This window comes from Neoarius graeffei, chromosome 10, assembly GCF_027579695.1.
Source record: "Neoarius graeffei isolate fNeoGra1 chromosome 10, fNeoGra1.pri, whole genome shotgun sequence".
Taxonomy (NCBI): Eukaryota; Metazoa; Chordata; class Actinopteri; order Siluriformes; family Ariidae; genus Neoarius; species Neoarius graeffei.
The window spans coordinates 42,599,107-42,620,003 of NC_083578.1; the positions used below are offsets into that span (position 1 = coordinate 42,599,107).

Genomic DNA, 20,897 nt, shown 5'->3' on the forward strand with positions numbered 1-20,897 from the left:
TTGAAAGGGTGAACCAATAAATTTGTGTGTTTCGTCATGCAAACAAGAAGTGTGTCATAAATTCACCAGGCATTGCCTGATAGAGCTAAAACCTCACAGTTTATAAGACATCAGGTTTCTGACAATAACACCATGCCCAAAGTGACCCTCTTGTGTAGCGCCACCATTTGGACCTGGACAGTGATTATTCCATTGCCAAAAACCTCTGACTCATGAAATTTGGTATACACAGCAGTCCTGGCCACTGCTACTGAGGGATAGAGGCTTGGCCCTGGGTGCAAAGCCCTATTGTTTTCGGCATGTTCTCGTGTGTGAGGGCCCTTTATCGCTGCGAGCAGCTATATATATTTTTTCTCCGCAGAAGAACTCATTTTTGAAACACTTGCGATCACCTCTATGGAGCACTTGCATGTGACGTCACAGCCGATCCAGATTGTGACAGACGCCATCTTGTCGGTCAAACGCCATATTCCGCCTTCTACTTCTGGTTCTACTTCTGCTTTTACTTCTACCTTTTCTTCTGGAAAACCCTACTATATACAATTCTACTACAACGGCTGCGGCTACAAGCTCTCCCTACCTGTGCACGTTTTTTATGTTTTTTGTGTGTGTTTTTGCGTGTTGTTCGTCTGTACCGGACTTCAATATCCACTACAACCGTATGGACTTACTGGACATTGGTTTCCAGCAGAAAATGACGGTTTGTAGCGATTTCCATCGCATGCACAACATTCCGGACGAGAAAAAAACATTCCGGACGAGATAGTGAGACCAGCGGGGTCTCCATGGATTGTTATCGGAAGCAAAGCGAAGGAGACGGTGCCGGGAGCGGAAGCAAAAGCGAGGCTGCAGAGCCGGCCTGTTGACTAAGCTCAGAAAACAGCCACTCAAACCTCCACTGCCAAGCCTCTACCTCTCCAACGCCAGATCCATGGTAAACAAGACGGACGATTTGGAATTACAACTGGAATTACCTTATTCTATTCTATAATCGGCTGGTCAGTGCTATACTCAATACAAGTGACTTACCCATCCAATGAGGATTCTTGTTTACAAGATGCCACATCTGAGTCTCTGACAAATCCTGAATTTCTGTAGAGAAAACTGTCCAGAGATTTATAAGCACGCAGTGCTTCACCACTGAACAGCGAGGGAAAGCTAATGAGGTAATTATACACGTCTGGGTATTCCGCTGGCAGTTCAAAATACAGTCGTGAAAACTCCGTCCGGTTAGCCATAAGGGTCACAAATCTGTAGATCGTTTATTTTAGACATATATCTAGTTATCTGTTCATTAGAAAAATGAGCCGTGTCGTCTGTCGGTTGAAATTGATCCATTCTGTACACGTTGGTCAAAAACACTCAAGATGGCGGTTGTGTACTTTCCGGTCACGTGACTGCAAGATCTCTATAGAGGAGATGTGGTAAATTAGTCTAGATGGGCTTCATTAACTCCATAGCGCCACCTAGTTCAAAAATACAGATTTGACACTCTGTAAATATTCAAAAACTCATGAAATTTGGTACCCAAATAAGTCATGCACAACACTATGCCATAGGGCCTTTACCCCAGGTGTGTCTAGGGGACTCCATAGCGCCCCCAGATGACATTGAGAGTCCTGTCCAGAATATAGTTTCACCGATCCATGTCAGATTTCGTAGGTCTGTGGAGTACCCTGAGCCGAACAAAATTGGCTATACATTGCTTAGCCATACTCAACGGGAAGTGAGATTTTTGGTTTTGTGCATTTTGACGTGTTACGTTTTAACGAACTCCTCCTAGGCAGTTTATTGGATCCATGCCATATTTGGTAGACGTCATGTCAAGATGTTGCTGATGCTAAATTGCAAAGGGATTCGTGATATCTTGCAAGATGTTGAAATGGCAAACCAATAAATTTATACGTTACGCTATGCAAACAGGAAGTGAGTCATAAATTCACCATGCATTGCCTGATACGGCTCAAATTTCAGTTTAAAGGATATCATGGTTCTGAAGATATCGACATGCCCAAAGATACCCTCTGGTATAGAGCCACCATGTGGACATGAACACAAGCAGCTATGGTTGAGATGAAGTTGCTCGGAACAGCACAAGATTTGGTGTGATCAATACTCATGTGATACAGGACAAAGGTCACTTGGTTGTATTTGACTCTGCCAGTCAGCCATGCTGAATGAAATATGGGATTTTTAAATTTTCCTGCGCTGTTTTGAGGGGCTTGTGATGGCTAAAAACTCATAAAATTTTACATATACATTTGGCCTATGATACAATTTGAGGTGATATGGTAAATTAGTCTTGTTGGGCTTCATTAACTCCATAGCTCCACCTACTGCAAAAATACAGATTTGATACCTTCAAAAACTCAAGAAATTTCATGCACTCATGAAAAAAGGACAGAAGTTTATTATTCTTAGGCTATTTGCCTTGGGTGAGGCTAGAAGACACCATAGCACACTAAAATTTTAGATTCAAATTTCTAGCTTTGGATGCCACGTTGAGACTCCTGGCTGGTATATAGTTTCACCTATCTGTGTCAAATTTGGTAGGTGTGTGGAGGGCCCCTAGATGAACAAAATTGCGTATACATTGCTTGAGCCGTACTCAACAGGAAGTGAGATATTTTTGGTTTTGTGTGTTTTGACATCTTACATTTTAATGAACTCCTCTTAGGTGGTTTGTTGGATCCATGCCATATTTGGTATACTTCATGTCAAACTGTTGCTGATATTAAATTGCGAAGGGATTTGCGATATCTTGCAAGATTTTGAAATGGCGACCCAACAAATGTATACGTTATGCCACACAAACAGGAAGTGTGTCATAAATTCACCATGCATTGCTTGATACGGCTCAGACTTCACAGGTTATAGGATATCATGGTTCAGAAGATATCCACATGCCCAAAGACACCCTCTGGTATAGCGCCACCATTTGGACATGGACAGTAATGATTCCATTGCCACAACACGTGTTATATTTTGATGTACTCTTCCTAGGCTGTTTGTTAGATTCATGCCATATTTGGTATATGTCATGTCAGGATGTTGCTGATTTTAAGTTGTGAAGGGATTTGTGCTATCTTGCAAGATGTTGAAATGGCGAACCGATAAATTTGTTATGCCACATGAACAAGAAGCATGTCAAAAATTCACCATGGATTGCCTGATATGGCTAAAAAGTCACAGGTTATAGGATACGATGGTTTTGATGATGTCCACATGTCCAATTTGACCCTCTGGTATAGCACCACCTTTTGACCTGAACAGTAATGATTCCATTGCTGAAAAACTTTGACTCATGAAATTTGGTACTCACATCAGTCCTGGCCACTGCTACTCAGGGATAGAGGCTTGACCCCAGATCCAATGCCCTATTGTTTTCGGCATGTTCTCCTGTGCTAGGGCCCTTCATCACCACTAGCGTCTATATTTATTATTATTATTATTTTTATTTTATTTTATTTTTTTCCTCCATGCAAAAACTCATTTTTGAGGCACTTGTGATGCTCAAAAACTCATGAATTTTGGCAGACTGATCAAATGCACGTAAAATCACAAATTTACACTGAGCAAGGGACTAGGTATGGTCTAGGTATCACGCCCCTGAGAACAAGCTATGGCTGAGAGGAAGTTGCTCGGATTGGCATGAGATTTGGTGTGGTCGATAATCTTGTGATACAGGACCAAGCTCACTTGGCTGGATTTGAGTCCACCCAACAGGAAGTCAGCCATGCTGAATGGAATGTGTGATTTTGAAACTTTCCCACGCTGTTTTGAGGGGCTTACCATGGCTAAAAACTCATGAACCTTTGCACATACATTTGTCCTATGATACAATTTGAGGTGATTATAGTAAATTCGTCTACGTGGGCTTCAATAACTCCACAGCGCCACCTAGATCAAAAATACAGATATGACACCCTGTACATATTTGAAAACTCATGAAATTTGGTACTCATGTCACGCATTGGCACCGAAATTCCGCCATAGGGGCGTGACCCCATTTGTGTACAGGGGACTCTATAGCACTCCCATATGTCATTGAGACTCCTGCCCGGTATATAGTTTCACCGATCCGTGTCAAATATAATAGGTATGTGGAGTACCCCAAGCTGAACAAAGTTGCCTCTACAATGCATCAGCCATACTCAACAGGCAGTAAGATATTTTTGGTTTTGTGTGTTTTGACACGTGTTACATTTTAACAAACTCCTCCTGAGTGATTTATTGGATCCATGCCATATTTGGTATATGTCATCTCAAGATGTTGCTGATGTTAAATTGCAAAGGGATTTGTGATACTTTGCAAGATGTTGAAATGCCGAACCAATAAATTTATACGTTACGCCATGCAAACAGGAGGTGAGTCAAAAATTCACCATGCATTGCCTGATATGGCTCAAACTTCACAGGTTATAGGATATCATGGTTCTGAAGATATTGACATGCCCAAAAGACACCCTCTGGTATAGTGCCAGCATGTGGACATGGACAGTAATGACTTCATTTCCAAAACACGTTATGTTTTGATTTACTCTTCCTAGGCAGTTTGTTGGATTCATGCTATATTTGGTGTACGCCATGTCAAGATGTTGCTGATTTTAAATTGCAAAGGGATTTGTGATATCTTGCAAGATGTTGAAATGGCAAACCAATAAATTTATACATTACGCCATGCAAACAGGAAGCAGCATAAATTCACCATGCATTGCCAGATATGGCTCAAACGGCACAGGTTATAGGATGTCATGGTTCTGATGATATCCACATGCCCAATTTGACCCTCTGGTATAGCGCCACTATTTGGCCCTGGACAGTAATGATTCCATTGCCTAAAAACTTTGACTCATGAAATTTGGTACTCACATCAGTCCTGGCCACTGCTACTCGGGGATAGAGGCTTGACCCCGGGTGTGTCCATTGGACTCCATAGCACCCCACATGTCATTGAGACTTCTGCCCGGTATGTAGTTTCACCTATCAGTGTCAAAATTGGTAGGTGTGTGGGGTGCCCCAAGATGAACAAAACTGAAATGCACATTGTTTTAGTCAATTGACTTGCGACAGGATTTGCGATATCTTTCATGATGCTGAAATGGCAAACCAATAAATTTGTATGTTTCGCTATGCAAAGAGGAAGTGTGTCAAATTTACCCTGCATTGCCTGATAGAGCTAAAACCTCACAGGTTATAAGACATCAGCTTTCTGACGATATCCCCATGCCCAAAGTGACCCTCTTGTGTAGCACCACTATTTGGACCTGGACAGTAATTATTCCATTGCCAAACAAAGTCCATCAATTTTTTGACCTCGGTTCTCCAACATTGCTCCTAGAAGTCATATACATGAACTCTCCACCACTATCGTATCTTAAATGGCAGCTTTCAGTAATTTTCCTCATATTTGTGAGACTGTCCATCTCTTTCATGTAATCAGTATCTTCCATGTATTGCGACAGCTCCCCAGGAACAAGTAGTATCAGTCTCCCTCTTATCATGTTGTGAGGAGTCTCTGAGTTGACCATGCACCTGCAGTTGGTCTCTTGTCTGTTTGGGTATAGTTCCAGATGATGCACCTGAGTCAATGTTCACTGACACTAATGACTTCTCAGTGTGTTTCAGTTTGGCGGATGGTAATGTTTGCACATAATGATCTCTATTGCCATCTATATACATGTGAAGTGTTATTACTGCAGGTTTGTTAATGCTCACTAGGAACTGCTGTTCTTCACATTGTTCATATGCCTTCATTTTAACAGTGGAAATTCTAAGAGCTGTTTCAATTTCCAACCTTTCCTTTGCAGCTTTAATTTTGGCTTCTCTAAACTATAATGCCTGCTTTTCTTTTAATGCTGTGGTCTGATCCAAACTCTGTTGGCTTCTTCTTTCATGCATTGTTGATGCAGATGACACTTTTGACACCCTAGATGCACTGTCCACTGGTGTTATCTCTTCATCACATATTTGTGCATCAATTTCTAAATTTTAGTCATGAACTGTAAGCACTGATCTGGCTTTGGCTGAAACCAACACTGTTAATCAGCCTCCAGTTCATCATTGTTTGAGATATAATAGCACTGAATGGTTAAATTGAATAAAGTCAACATAAAGTCTCTTGTAAACTTTAATTTCCTTTTGAACAACATTTAAATTCAGCAAAATTTCATTATCTAATAGCAGCTCAGGTTTGTTTGATTTTGCCATAATTTGTCCTAATCTACCTCTTTTTGCAGTTGTGAGATGATGTAAAATTTCCTCCACACCCTTAGCCATTGACAGTCATCACTATTCATGCCCTCATCTTCCTTTACATTTGCCATTGTTCAAAAAGATTCCACCAGATAATTGCATCTTACTATTAAATATAATTAGCTACAAAACAAGATGAAGGGTACATTCTTCAAAATTTTAATAAATCTTAAGTCATCAGCATGAGATAATGGAATTTTTTGGAAACGTATTTAACTTTGTATAGCCCTGAAGATCCACTGGAGGTCACTGTTGACTTATAATTTATAGTTCCAAACACTTTAGACAGAACTTTTAGTGCAAAAATTCCTATCTTTGTATACACAGCAACTTGGGGGGGAAAAATAAACAAACTCCACACGTCCACTCAAGCATGGGCTTGAACCCATGGTTTTGGCATTGAAAAGGGAATGTTCAAAGGTCTACAACTTTGCCACTTATTACCTCTGTGCTTAGGTGACCATATGGTCTTTTGTTTTATTCAGTTTATTATTATTATTATTATTATTATTATTATTATATTTTAAATGTCCCTTGTGGATCAACAAATTACATCTATGTATCTGTATGTTTGTCAGTGCTAGACAATTTCCAAATTAGTGCACATCACTTATGAGGTGACTTACAACTATACTCTCATATATAGTGTTCCTGAGCAGATAGTCATTTCTGTTTTCAAATATACATTGCGAAGATTGATATTAGGATGCTCATTTGGGGCTACAATGTCATCATTACAACCAGTAAATTCTGAAATTAGTCTCCATTATGAAATTACATTACATTAATGGTATTTAGCAGATGCTCTTATTCAGAGTGACATACAACATACCCAGAGCAGCCTCGGGTTAGAAGCCTTGCCCAAGGGCACTTCAGCCATTCCTGCAGGTTGAGGGAATCAAACTGGCAACCTTTTGTCCCAAAGCTGCTTCACTGACCATTGGGCCATGGCTTCCCCTGAAATTACAATGAAGAATAAAATAATTGTATTTACCTGATGTAAATGTGTATATTGATTCGACATGAATACCTGCATTGCTTTTACACAGTAAACTGTAAAAGCAATGCAGGTATTCATGTCGAATCAATATGTGCATATGTATATATATGTATGTATGTTTCTCTGTATGTGTGTGTATACACTAGTGCATCTCAAAAAATTAGAATACCATGAAAAAGTTCCTTTTTTCATAATTTAATTCAAAAAGGTAAACTTTCATATATTCTATATTCATTACATGTAAAGTGAAATATTGAAAGCCTTTTTTGTTTTAATTTTGATGATTATGGCTTATAGCTCATGAAAATCAGAAATCCAGTTATCTCAAATTATTAGAATATTCCCTAAGATCAATCAAAAAATGGATTTACAATACAGAAATGTCCAACTTCTGAAAAGTATATTCATTTATACACTCAATACTTGGTTGGGGCTCCTTTATCATGAATTACTGTATCAATGCGGTGTGGCATGGAGGTGATCAGTCTGTGGCACTGCTGAGGTGTTATTTAAGCCCAGGTTGCTTTGATAGTGGCCTTCAGCGTATCTGTATTTTTGGGTCGGGTGTTTCTCATCTTCCTCTTGACAATACCCCATAGATTCTCTATGGGGTTCAGGTCAGGCAAGTTGGCTGGCCAATCAAACACAGTAATATCATGGTCAGCAAACCATTTGGTAGTCGTTTTGGCACTGTGGGTAGGTGCTAAGTCCTGCTGGAAAAGGAAATCAGCATCTCCAAAAAGCTCGTCAGCAGATGGAAGCATGAAGTGCTCTAAAATCTCCTGGTAGATGGCTGTGTTTACTTTGGACTTGATAAAATACAGTGGACCAACACCAGCAGATGACATGACACCCCAAATCATCACAGACTGTGGAAACTTGACACTGGGTTTCAAACACCTTGGATTCTGTGCCTCTCCACTCTTCCTCCAGACTCTAGAACCGTGATTTCCAAATTAAATGCAAAATGTACTTTCATCTGAAAAGAGGACTTTGGACCACTGAGCAACAGTCCATTTCTTTCTCTCCTTAGCCCAGATAAGACACTTCTGACATTGTCTCTGGCTCAGGAGTAGCTTGATATTAGGAATGCGAAAGTTGTATCCCCTTTCTTGAAGATGTCTGTTCATGATGGGTCTTGATACACTGACACCAGCCTCAGTCCACTCCTTGTGAAGCTCTCCCAAGTTCTTGAATCAACTTTTCTTGACAATCCTCTCAAGACTGCGGCCATCCCTGTTGCTTGTGCACCTTTTCCAGCCACCCTTTTCAGCAATGACCTTTTGTGGCTTACCCTCCTTGTGGAGGGCATCAGTGATCATCTTCTGGACAACAGTCAAGTCAGCAGTCTTCCCCATGATTGTGGTTGTGTGTACTGAACTAGACCGAGAGATACACTGTGTTCATACTGTTTTACTCAAACTCGAAATGAAATATTCTAATATTTTGAGATTTTTTTTGTTTTTGTACTGTATGCCATACTGATTAAAATTAAAATAGAAAAATGCTTGAAACATTTTAGTTTGTGTAATGAGTCTATAATATATAACATTTTCACTTTCTTAAATAACTGATGGAAAATATTGAACTTTTTCACAATATTCTAATTTTTTGAGATGCACTAGTATATATACACCCCTTTGGACACAAGGGAAAAATGCTGTGGAACTTCATGCTATGGAAATTCATGTGTACAACTGTACACATTCTGCCCGAAGGGGATATATAGGCATGCCCTCTTGTATTGAAACAAATGGGCATGCTTTTGCATTCATTCGTGATTTAATCATGTGGAAAGGTGCTGGCCGATATCTACTTATGTCCTTGCAGATACACTGTAACCCTGCTATAACAAACTCCTTGGGAGACATCCAAATAGTTTGTTATCCCAAAAAGTTCATAATACTGAATACTTGTCACATCCAGAGACAAGTGTGTGTGTGTGTGTGTGTGTAATTACATTGGAATTAATCCTGACCCTCTTTTGGTGGACTTTTTTTTTGTGTAATTGTAAAGCGACCTTAGGTGTGAGAAAGGTGCTATATACAGTGGGGCAAAAAAGTATTTAGTCAGCCACCAACTGTGCAAGTTCTCCCACTTAAAAAGATGAGAGGCCTGTAATTTTCATCATAGGTACAGTTCAACTATGAGAGACAGAATGGGGGGAAAGAATCCAGGAAATCACATTGTAGGATTTTTAATGAATTAATTGGTAAATTCCTCGGTAAAATAAGTATTTGGTCACCTACAAACAAGCAAGATTTCTGGCTCTCACAGACCGGTAACAACTTCCTTAAGAGGCTCCTCTGTCCCCCACTCGTTACCTGTATTAATGGCACCTGTTTGAACTCATTATCAGGATAAAAGACACCTGTCCACAACCTCAAACAGTCACACTCCAAACTCCACTATGGCCAAGACCAAAGAGCTGTCAAAGAAACAAAATTGTAGACCTGCACCAGGCTGGGAAGACGGACTCTGCAGTAGGTAAGCAGCTTGGTGTGAAGAAATCAACTGTGGGAGCAATTATTAGAAAATGGAAGACATACAAGACCACTGATAATCTCCCTCGATCTGGGGCTCCACGCAAGATCTCACCCCGTGGGGTCAAAATGATCACAAGAACGGTGAGCAAAAATCCCAGAACCACACGGGGGGACCTAGTGAATGACCTGCAGAGAGCTGGGACCAAAGTAACAAAGGCTACCATCAGTAACACACTATGCCGCCAGGGACTCAAATCCTGCAGTGCCAGATGTGTCCCCTTGCTTAAGCCAGTACATGTCCAGGCCCGTCTGAAGTTTGCTAGAGAGCATTTGGATGATCCAGAAGAGGATTGGGAGAATGTCATATGGTCAGATGAAACCAAAATAGAACTTTTTGGTAAAAATTAAACTTGTGTTTGGAGGAGAAAGAATGCTGAGTTGCATCCAAAGAACACCATACCTACTGTGAAGCATGGGGGTGGAAACATCATGCTTTGGGGATGTTTTTCTGCAAAGGGACCAGGACGACTGATCCGTGTAAAGGAAAGAATGAACAGGGCCATGTATCGTGAGATTTTGAGTGAAAACCTCGTTCCATCAGCAAGGGCATTGAAGATGAAACGTGGCTGGGTCTTTCAGCATGACAACAATCCCAAACACACTGCCCGGGCAATGAAGGAGTGGCTTCGTAAGAAGCATTTCAAGGTCCTGGAGTGGCCTAGCCAGTCTCCAGATCTCAACCCCATAGAAAATCTTTGGAGGGAGTTGAAAGTTTGTGTTGCCCAGCGACAGCCCCAAAACATCACTACTCTAGAGGAGATCTGCATGGAGGAATGGGCCAAAATACCAGCAACAGTGTGTGAAAACCTTGTGAAGACTTACAGAAAACGTTTGACCTCTGTCATTGCCAACAAAGGGTATATTACAAAGTATTGAGACGAACTTTTGTTATTGACCAAATACTTATTTTCCACCATAATTTGCAAATAAATTCTTTAAAAATCAGACAGTGTGATTTTCTGGATTTTTTTTCTCATTTTGTCTCTCATAGTTGAGGTATACCTATGATGAAAATTACAGGCCTCTCTCATCTTTTTAAGTGGGAGAACTTGCACAATTGGTGACTAAATACTTTTTTACCCCACTGTAAGTTCAACTTTATTATTATTATTATTATTATTATTATTATCCCTTTGTCAGCTCCAGTGTCCAATAAAAACGAGCCATGTCTAACTGATCGAGAAATTCATCAATGCAAGGCATTGGATATGCATCGAATTTAGACATTGAAATGACCTTGTGATAGTCCACACAGAACAGGACTGACCCGTCAGCTTTGGGAACCAGAACTTTTGGGCTGCTCTAGTGTCTGTGTGACTCCTCAGTTATTCCCATCTTGCACACCACAACCTCCAGGGGCATCTTGGTTTGGTGTTCTATGAGGTAAGTGTGACCAGGAAGAGATGAGAACATGTTGAAAAACTCCATTTGCAATCTGGCAATCCCTGTGACTTAGACTGGTGAGAGGTGGACCCAGGGGACTTAGGGCAGATTTTGTTTTTACCTCTGGCCCCTGCTCCTCCCTTTCTGGAACTACAGTTGTCAACACCATGGGGATCCCCTCATTCCATGGTTTGAGCAGATTGAGGTGGTATATCTGCTGTGCCCCACCTCTATCCATTCATTTCACCTCATAGTTGACATCCCCAACTCACCGTGTGACCTCAAAGGGCCCTTGCCACTTGGCAAATAATTTAGAGCTCAACATGGGCAATAATCTGATAACTTTATCTCCCAATTTGAATTCTCTAAGGTGCACCCACTGTTGTACAGCCAGGACTGAAGTCCTTGCACCTGCCACAAATTCTCCTGGTTTAGATGGCGGAGTGTGTGGAGTTTTGTACGCAGATCAAAAATGTATTGAATTTAATTTTTGCTGTCAAAAGGCCCTTCCTCCTAATTTTATCAGATGACCTCTAGGATGCCTCAAGGCTTGCGCCCATATAGTAATTTTAACGTGGAAAACCCCGTGGAGGCTTGCCAAACCTCTCGCTCTGCAAACAACAGGAGTTCATGCCATTTATCCTGATTGAGTGTGTTCATGCACAAACTTAAGAATCATGTTCTGAAGGGTTTGGTTAAATTTCTCAAACCAAGCTGTCAGTTTGTGGCCTACAAACTCTTGTACAGATTGATTTAACCCCCAATAACTCAGAGTTGGCGAAGTGTGTGTGACATAAATGTTGTGCCCTGTTCAGTCAGGGTTACTTTCAGAATCCTGACTTGGGAGATAATTTTAAACAGTGCCTCTGCGACACTGTGTGCAGAAATGTTACCCAGTAGCAGTGCTGCTGTGTATCGCATTACATAATCCACCAGGATTAAAATAAAGCCATGCCCTCATGCAGTCCAGTCTAATGACCCAGATGACTGGCCATTGGGTTATTATGAGCCGCATGGAAAAGGAGTTCCTTATGGCTTTTGGGAGTCAATAATTGTGTTACTCTCCCATTTGAGTGTCTTGCATAACTCAATACAGCCTATCTTTTATGAAAGAAAAGTATGGGTGCAAGATTGCAATGTTTGCCTGAAGGTTCTGACCATTGATTACTCTCACTTGGTCGAATGTGTGCCGCAGAGTTTTGTCTCACACTTGCTCCGGAGTGAAATCCTTTAGGAAATCCCTGAGAGAATGAGGAGGGCCAGTGCACTCCCCGCTCTCCGTGTCACTATGACACGGAGCTGACATAGACAGCTCTGAAACAGCTTCCCCCAACGATGTCACACCGGGATCCCCCCCCATGACGTGCTATGGCAGGACCCACCCACCACCCCTCGTTCTATTAGACTCTTAAATCCTGGCCATTCTGTCCCTAAAATTTGTGGGTGAGGCATTTAAATTACGTGGTTTATTATGATGCACTTCTCCTATGTTGACTGATATGAAAGTAAGGAGAACATGTCTTACCCTGGTGAAATCTCAGATGTGCTACACCACTGAAGTGTGGTCCCTTGGCATTGCACATTTGAAACAGAAAACTGAAAGGATACAGAGAAGAGCTACACGTTGGATCCTACAAGTCAAGCAAGGAGAACTATCATGCAAAGAAAGACTTATTCAGTTGGATTTGTTACCTCTTACCTATGGCCACAAAGTCAAAGACTTAGTTTTTCTTTATAATGCTATATATTGACATGTTGACACTGATACTAGTTTCTTAAAATATGTAAGTCATGGTCGCACATGCCCAGGCCCCCCACAATGCCAGCACACTGGCACAGGCCTCACCTCTACACTGCTGGGGCAAGGATCACTCACCTGAGGGGAAGACACAGAAGCATAAGTGGAAAAGGAGGGAGGGGAACCACATGCTTGGGGAGCTAGCTGTGAGGGAATTGGCCCCTGATTCCATGGTACTGGGTGGGGACAGAAGAGAAGGATGGAATGGGAGGAGGGAGCAGGACAAGAGCGAGAGAAGAGGCAGGATGTCTGCCTGCCACTGGAACCGCCACCAGATGGTCCTCCACCAGCCCAATTGCTTGAGCTAGCGATGCCTGTCAGTGGCACTGGACCCAATCCATGATCCCCCTCGGCAGCCAAATGATGAACTGTTCCAATGCCACCATATCAATGACCCCTCAATGTCATAGTCTTCTGCCCCCAACCCCCACCAGTAGCCATCCTGCAGCTGCTGGCCATAGGTGAATGGCTGAATGACTTCCTCTAGTATCCATGCACAGAAGCACTGATGGAGTTGCTCAGGGGTGTGGCCGACTCACTTCTAGTCCACATAGTCCAGCCTGTTGTCAGTGGACAGTTGCTGGGCCACAAGGTGCACTTCCATGGTGAGGATTGGCAGTAGGCGAGATGGTCGCTGCTCGTCTGGCCATCCCCACACCTCCACAGCTAGCTCAAAGAGGACTATGAAGGCTTCAGGGTCATCATGCTTCTCCATTTTCACAAGGGTTATGTGGTGGAAACCCACTGACTATGACTGGTGCACCTGCAGGCGTGATGAGATGCAGGAGTGCCTGGCGGTCCTGCTGTTGGGCCCGCAGCAGGGCCTCGAAATGCCACTCCTGCTCATTGTGCATTGTCATAAGCACCTGGTGCTGGTTCTGCTAGGTGGCAGCAAGGGCATGGACAACGGGGAGGACTCCATGATGGCGGTTTGGTTCAGTGTTCCCGGGTTTCAGCACCAGTATTAGTACTCTTGTTGGGAGTGGTGGGACACTGAAGCACTGGGAAAGGCAGGTTCGATACTCTGGGACCTTTTATTTAAGCTTTTCAGATTTCAAAGATTCAAATGTCTCACTCTGGCACACACATGCACGTGCGCACACACAAACATGACGCATAGGGAAGCTCTCCTCTTATTCTCTTTTCACCACCCTTTTATCTGCTCCCCATCACTGGGAAAGTGCACACACAGTACATTAATTACACACAGGTACAATCACTTTGCCACTCACCTTCCCTGGCTCTGCTCTCCATTCACAAACCACCACTTGACCATGCCCCTGCTGCCACAGTTATAAATAGTGAAGTGCCTGGTGTTAAGCAGTTCTTCTCTGGTGTAAGTACAACCCCGATTCCAAAAAAGTTGGGACAAAGTACAAATTGTATATAAAAACTGAATGCAATGATGTGGAAGTTTCAAAATTCCACATTTTATTCGGACTAGAACATAGATGACATATCAAATGTTTAAACTGAGGAAATGTATCATTTAAAGTGAAAAATTAGGTGATTTTAAATTTCATGACAACACATCTCAAAAAAGTTGGGACAAGGCCATGTTTACCACTGTGAGACATTCCCTTTTCTCTTTACAACAGTCTGTAAATGTCTGGGGACTGAGGAGACAAGTTGCTCAAGTTTAGGGATAGGAATGTTAACCAATTCTTGTCTAATGTAGGATTTTAGTTGCTCAACTGTCTTAGGTCTTTTTTGTCGTATCTTCCATTTTATGATGCACCAAATGTTTTCTATGGGTGAAAGATCTGGACTGCAGGCTGGCCAGTTCAGTACCTGGACCCTTCTTCTACGCAGCCATAATGCTGTAATTGATACAGTATGTGGTTTGGCATTGTCATGTTGGAAAATGCAAGGTCTTCCCTGAAAGAGACGTCGTCTGGATGGGAGCATATGTTGCTCTAGAACCTGGATATACCTTTCAGCATTGATGGTGTCTTTCCAGATGTGTAAGCTGCCCATGTCACATGCACTAATCCAACCCCTTCTGAACTGAGCGCTGATAACAACTTGGGTCGTCCTTCTCCTCTTTAGTCCGAATGACACGGCGTCCCTGATTTCCATAAAAAACTTCAAATTTTGATTCGTCTGACCACAGAACAATTTTCCACTTTGCCACAGTCCATTTTAAATGAGCCTTGGCCCAGAGAAGATGTCTGCGCTTCTGGATCATGTTTAGATACGGCTTCTTTGAACTATTGAGTTTTAGCTGGCAACGACGGATGGCACGGTGAATTATGTTCACAGATAATGTTCTCTGGAAATATTCCTGAGCCCATTTTGTGATTTCCAATACAGAAGCATGCCTGTATGTGATGCAGTGCCATCTAAGGGCCCGAAGATCACGGGCACCCAGTATGGTTTTCGGGCCTTGACCCTTACTTACAGAGATTCTTCCAGATTCTCTGAATCTTTTGATGATATTATGCACTGTAGATGATGATATGTTCAAACTCTTTGCAATTTTACACTGTCGAACTCCTTTCTGATATTGCTCCACTATTTGTCAATGCAGAATTAGGGGGATTGGTGATCCTCTTCCCATCTTTACTTCTGAGAGCCGCTGCCACTCCAAGATGCTCTTTTTGTACCCAGTCATGTTAATGACCTATTGCCAATTGACCTAATGAGTTGCAGTTTGGTCCTCCAGCTGTTCCTTTTTTGTACCTTTAACTTTTCCAGCCTCTTATTGCCCCTGTCCCAACTTTTTTGAGATGTGTTGCTGTCATGAAATTTCAAATGAGCCAATATTTGGCATGAAATTTCAAAATGTCTCACTTTCGACATTTGATATGTTGCAGGGCTCTAAATTCTTTTTTTTTTTTTTTCACCAGCCAGCCAGACTAGTTACCTTCCAAAGTAACTAGCCAAACAGAAAATCAACTAGCCAAAATTTGTTCATGTATGAATTTTACTTCTGTCAAAAATAATGCAAAAGAGAGTAGTTACCATTAATGTGCATTTATTTCAAGACCCGAGTATTTTGATACTGTTGTTAAATACATAAATGAGAACAACACAGAGCACCATAATATAATATCAACAAATAATAATATATTGGAAAACTTGGCGTATGAGTATTGAAAGCAAATATACAGTAGCAGCAATTGAATTTTTACCGTTCCAACCGCACGCCATGCGACTGCCGTGCAGTTCCCAGCTGAATGCCAGGGGGCTGCCATGAATGGCTCAGACCCCCCTTCCTCCCCTATTTTAATTCTAAACACGCCCATTCATTCGATTCCACGGTGTCGCCATTAGATGGCGCTTCTCTCATAAAAAAAAAATCTTGAAATGTTGTGTGAAGCTTTTGTACTGCACTTCCCGATTTCAATGAGAAAGTAGCTGTAGAATAGATACATAAATGTGAGGTAAATTTTACCCAATTTAAGTATTTCATAGCTTTTTATTTGTTATTTTATACTCAATATATGGAATTAAATCTACCCCAAACAAGTCAATGCAAATTGTTACCTCAGATTTATTGGGTAAATTCTATACGGTAGGTTACTTTTTCAGTGCAGGAGCAGACAAAACTGCAGGCCTTGGTAGTCTGGTGGTTACTGCACATGTCCTGTACCGGTAACTCCTGAAACATGGTTCGATTCTTGCCTTGGGTTTACTTGCTCAAAAATAAATATTTAAAAAAAATTACTCTTGCAATGAAGCACTGTGCACTTTTTAGTGTTACATGTAGGTCCTTGTATCATCCGATCATTCAAGTATTCCATTCAATCTGAAAAACAAAAAAAACCACTCTCTTTCGTTTTCCTGTTTTTCTGTATGACCAAAAAATGAGGGATTGGTGTTTGTTTTCCTTTTTCCAACTCAAACCAGAACAAATAATAAACAGGGAAACCAAAACGAAATAATAACTCTAATTTACGATTATTGATTTTCTCTATTCCCCACGCTACATTAGCCTTCCCATGATCCTCAGCGACAGTCCATCATCATCTCTGCGTCTGTGAAACAGAAAAATTGCATGTGCATGTATATATCAAGTAATTTATTCATACATCCTATTCATTTAATATATTAAGCTGTTAATGTTAAGCTGATGATCTCTTAATTATTATTATCTCAATATAATAGTAATCTGTACTCGAGTTGAGGGGGGATGGGGGGGATGCCATCCCCCCTGGAATAAAAAATGGTCATAATCATCCCCCCTCTAAAATGGGCATCCACCCCTCCCTTCCCTTGAGCAATTTTATCAATAAATGTGGACATTGCTTCTATTTAACATTGGAATTAGAAATGCCATTCCACATACTGTAGCTTTGCTGAAACTGAGCATACAGTAAGCTACTGCGAGAGAGGGCACGCGCAAGCGAAGCGTTTGAGGAGGTGACATTCAGTTGGAGTTCCGTTATTTTTTTATTTCATTCGGCGTCAGTGACAGCAGCAGATTGCAGCATCATGGCCAAGCGGAGTGGACAGCAAGACCTCAGCAAGTTCGGATTTAAGATCGCAAGAAAAAAAACATTTCAGGAGGTAAGTCAAGAGTTGGGTGGCACGGTGGTGTAGTGGTTAGCGCTGTCGCCTCACAGCAAGAAGGTCCTGGGTTCGAGCCCCGGGGCCGGCGAGGGCCTTTCTGTGTGGAGTTTGCATGTTCTCCCCGTGTCCGCGTGGGTTTCCTCCGGGTGCTCCGGTTTCCCCCACAGTCCAAAGACATGCAGGTTAGGTTAACTGGTGACTCTAAATTGACCGTAGGTGTGAATGGTTGTCTGTGTCTATGTGTCAGCCCTGTGATGACCTGGCGACTTGTCCAGGGTGTACCCCGCCTTTCGCCTGTAGTCAGCTGGGATAGGCTCCAGCTTGCCTGCGACCCTGTAGAAGGATAAAGCGGCTAGAGATAATGAGATGAGATGAAGTCAAGAGTTACGAATATCAGTCACACTTTCTGTGAGCCCACTATCATGCTGTAAAGTTACCGATATGGAGCCTAATTTGTGGGCGGCGGATAACAACACAGCTATCATAATGAATGTTAGTTTGGAGTCTATCCAGCTATCGATAGCTTACTCAGGTTCATGTTAGCTTTGATTTCTTGTATAAGGCCATTAATTTAATCAGCCTGGACGTTCGTTTGTTGTTCTTCAGGCAACAAAAAGTGTTATTCAAGACAGGAAGGCTAAAATTAATGACACTAGCAGTTTTGAAGGCTTCATTGCCTCATTAGTGAGCCGGTCACAACATGTAAGGCAGAGCAGGATTGGTGTAGGACTTGACAAAGTGTCTGCTAAAATGCAGCTTTCTTTTTCTTTGTCATAGGCTCTTCTTCTGTCTCCTCAATGGGCCTTTTCCCCTTTCCAAAGAAACTTTCCAAAGATGCCTGCTTTTAACTCATTTTGCTAGCTTGTATCCAGTATGTATCAAAGTGCTGGTATGTATCGAAGCAAAGTATCCAAGGCAGCTCCTTGGTAACCATCAATGTTAAGGTGTCACGTGACCTACACTGTAAAAAATGTCCGTAGAATTAACAGTGAATTTATGTAAAATCATGACATAAAAAAACCGTAAATACAAAAACAATGAAGCAGTGTGTAATTTACATCAATATACTGTAAAACTCCTAACCAAATACCACTGTTAATTTAACAGTAAGAATATGTTGAATTGATCATATTTTTTTGTAAAATTTACAAATTGTTGTAGTTTAAACACAGACAAACTGTAATACTAAAACAGAATGTGATAGTTAAAATTACATCATTGCCCTGTTAAAAAAATAAAAAAACAAAAAAACAGCCACCATCATGGCTCAGTCGACTAAGTCGCCATACCATGAATCTGGGGACCCGGGTTCGAGTCCGACCCAAGGTCATTTCCCGATCTCTCTCCAGCTCATTTCCTGTCTCTACACTGTCCTATCCAATAAAGGTGAAAAAAGCCCCCCCCCAAAATATCTGTCTAGTAGATCATTGCTTGTAACCATTTTGAATCATTGTTTATTGTACAATGAATATCCGTAAAATTAAGTTATGTATTGATTATTGTACATTGAATACCTGTAAAATTTACATTAAGTTATCATTAATTGTACATGTAATCCCAGTGAAATGTACAAGTTATTCTGTAATGTTGTTTACATTTCACTGTATTTTTAACAGGATTATTCTGGCAACCACAGCTGCCAGTGTTTTTCTGTAAAAACAACGGATTTTTTTTTTACAGTGTAGATAACAGCGGGAATCAATGTTACAGAAAGAATCCAGTCATTTTTCAAAGCTCAAATCCTCGTTCAGATAATAAATAAATCAGAAATAACATAATTATATTTAATTAAATTATCTTATCCACTGCTCTTTATTCCAGATGACAGTCAGCAGCAACTGCAACACAGTGCGACAGGAGCTGGAGGACCCGGAGTGTGAGACAATACAGGAGCAGGAGCAAGCAGGAGAACCAACAGCTGAAGAGCTGAACATTTACAATTTACTGTTGCTTGTTTTAGCTTATTGGTTACCTACCTACGTCTGTATTTAATTCAGTGTTCCCAATGTTCAGCTTTGAATAAAAATTCTATTGACTTGATATGAAAAGATTCAGTTGTTCATTTACATTGCCTACTGAGGTTTTAATAAATTATTTACCAAATGATTTAAAAGGAGCCTACCATGACTATGAAGTTGCACTTCAAATTTGTCATCTGCATTTCACCCTAATATGGAGAATGTGGTAGGTATGTCAGCCAGGAGACTGACTAAATATGACACGACATCCACACTGTGCATGTTTTACAGTAATACCAGTGTATTATGTTTTTTTACAACAATAAAAAGGGTACACAGTGTGTACTACACACTTTATCAGCACAAAATACTGTATGTCTGGTAAATGAACAAGGTCCACAGACCTACGTTGTATGCAAACCCTCCTAAAAGCAAACCAGTTTCCCACCGACAGACCGACCGATGGGTCGACACGCGACTAAAAATTTCACCATCCCCCCGGTTTGATTTTACAACTCGACCACTGATGGTAATAATAAATAATGATAACAATAACATGGCATTCATTTTGTCGCTTTCAACATATTGTGTCAGAGCAACTTTGCTTTTTATTAGAAGACATGAATCAGTGTATCATTCGTTCTTTCTATTTTCAAATGGCAATCAAAAATCAAAAAATGAAAAAGTGACTGGTTATTTTATTTGTTTTTATTTTAACACAAAAAAATGAAAAAATGACTGGTTTTTCATTTTTTTTATATGAGCCTAAAATTGAAATGAAAAATTTTTTTTTTCATTTTTTGATTGCCAATTAAAAATGGAAAGAACGAATGATACACAATCCGTGTATCATTCATTCTTTCTTTTTTTCAGTAATACACAATGACTCGGCCAGGCCCTTTCTTTAGTGTAATAAGAGACAGTAGAGAGGTTCATACCATTTGTCTATTTTTATTAACCGGTACGGTGTAATCACAAAACAGTATCGTATTTGAACCGACAAGAGACAGTTACCGTATCATTTCCCACTATGCCCTCCTTTGTTCCTAATAACCAGATTTATCATGTTTAATTATTAACAATTATAATAATAATAAATCAATATAAACCCCCAACATTTACAGAAGATTTTCAACAAATAGGGGGCAGGGAAGCTCGCACACAGCAGCGAGTGATCTGTGATGAGATGATTTTGAGAAGCAAAAAAAAAAACGCTCAACACCAGCAAATGTGGATTAAAGCAGAAAATTGCGTTAGGTAAAATCATTTTAGAAATTTTAGAAATCATTACATTCTTGTTTTTTCAATAAAAATAATATTTTTTAACTTTATAATGCTTAGTTACGTGCCGGGGCTCTGTCAGTCATTGATAGCCCAACTAATCACAGCGCTGTGGTTCTTTTCCTGATCCTTGGCATTGTGTTTTTTCTTTCTTTGTTGAT

At 40.9% G+C, this 20,897-nt stretch overlaps 1 protein-coding gene across 7 annotated transcripts in view; it reads left to right on the forward strand.

Annotated features, from left to right (window-relative positions):
* The window catches only part of gucd1 (guanylyl cyclase domain containing 1), a 103,948-nt gene extending 84,226 nt beyond the window's left edge, over positions 1–19,722 (forward strand). For 6 of the 7 annotated variants that reach the window (XR_009655505.1, XR_009655506.1, XR_009655507.1 and 3 more), the window contains one exon: positions 19,319–19,722. Coding sequence is in view for 2 of the 7 variants with exons in the window: in XM_060931812.1 (XP_060787795.1) it covers positions 19,319–19,489 (171 nt within the window). In the remaining 5 variants the exon portion in view is untranslated. The remainder of the gene's footprint in view (positions 1–19,318) is intronic. The other variant, XM_060931808.1, reaches the window with a different exon arrangement.
* The last annotated feature ends 1,175 nt before the right edge of the window (positions 19,723–20,897 follow it).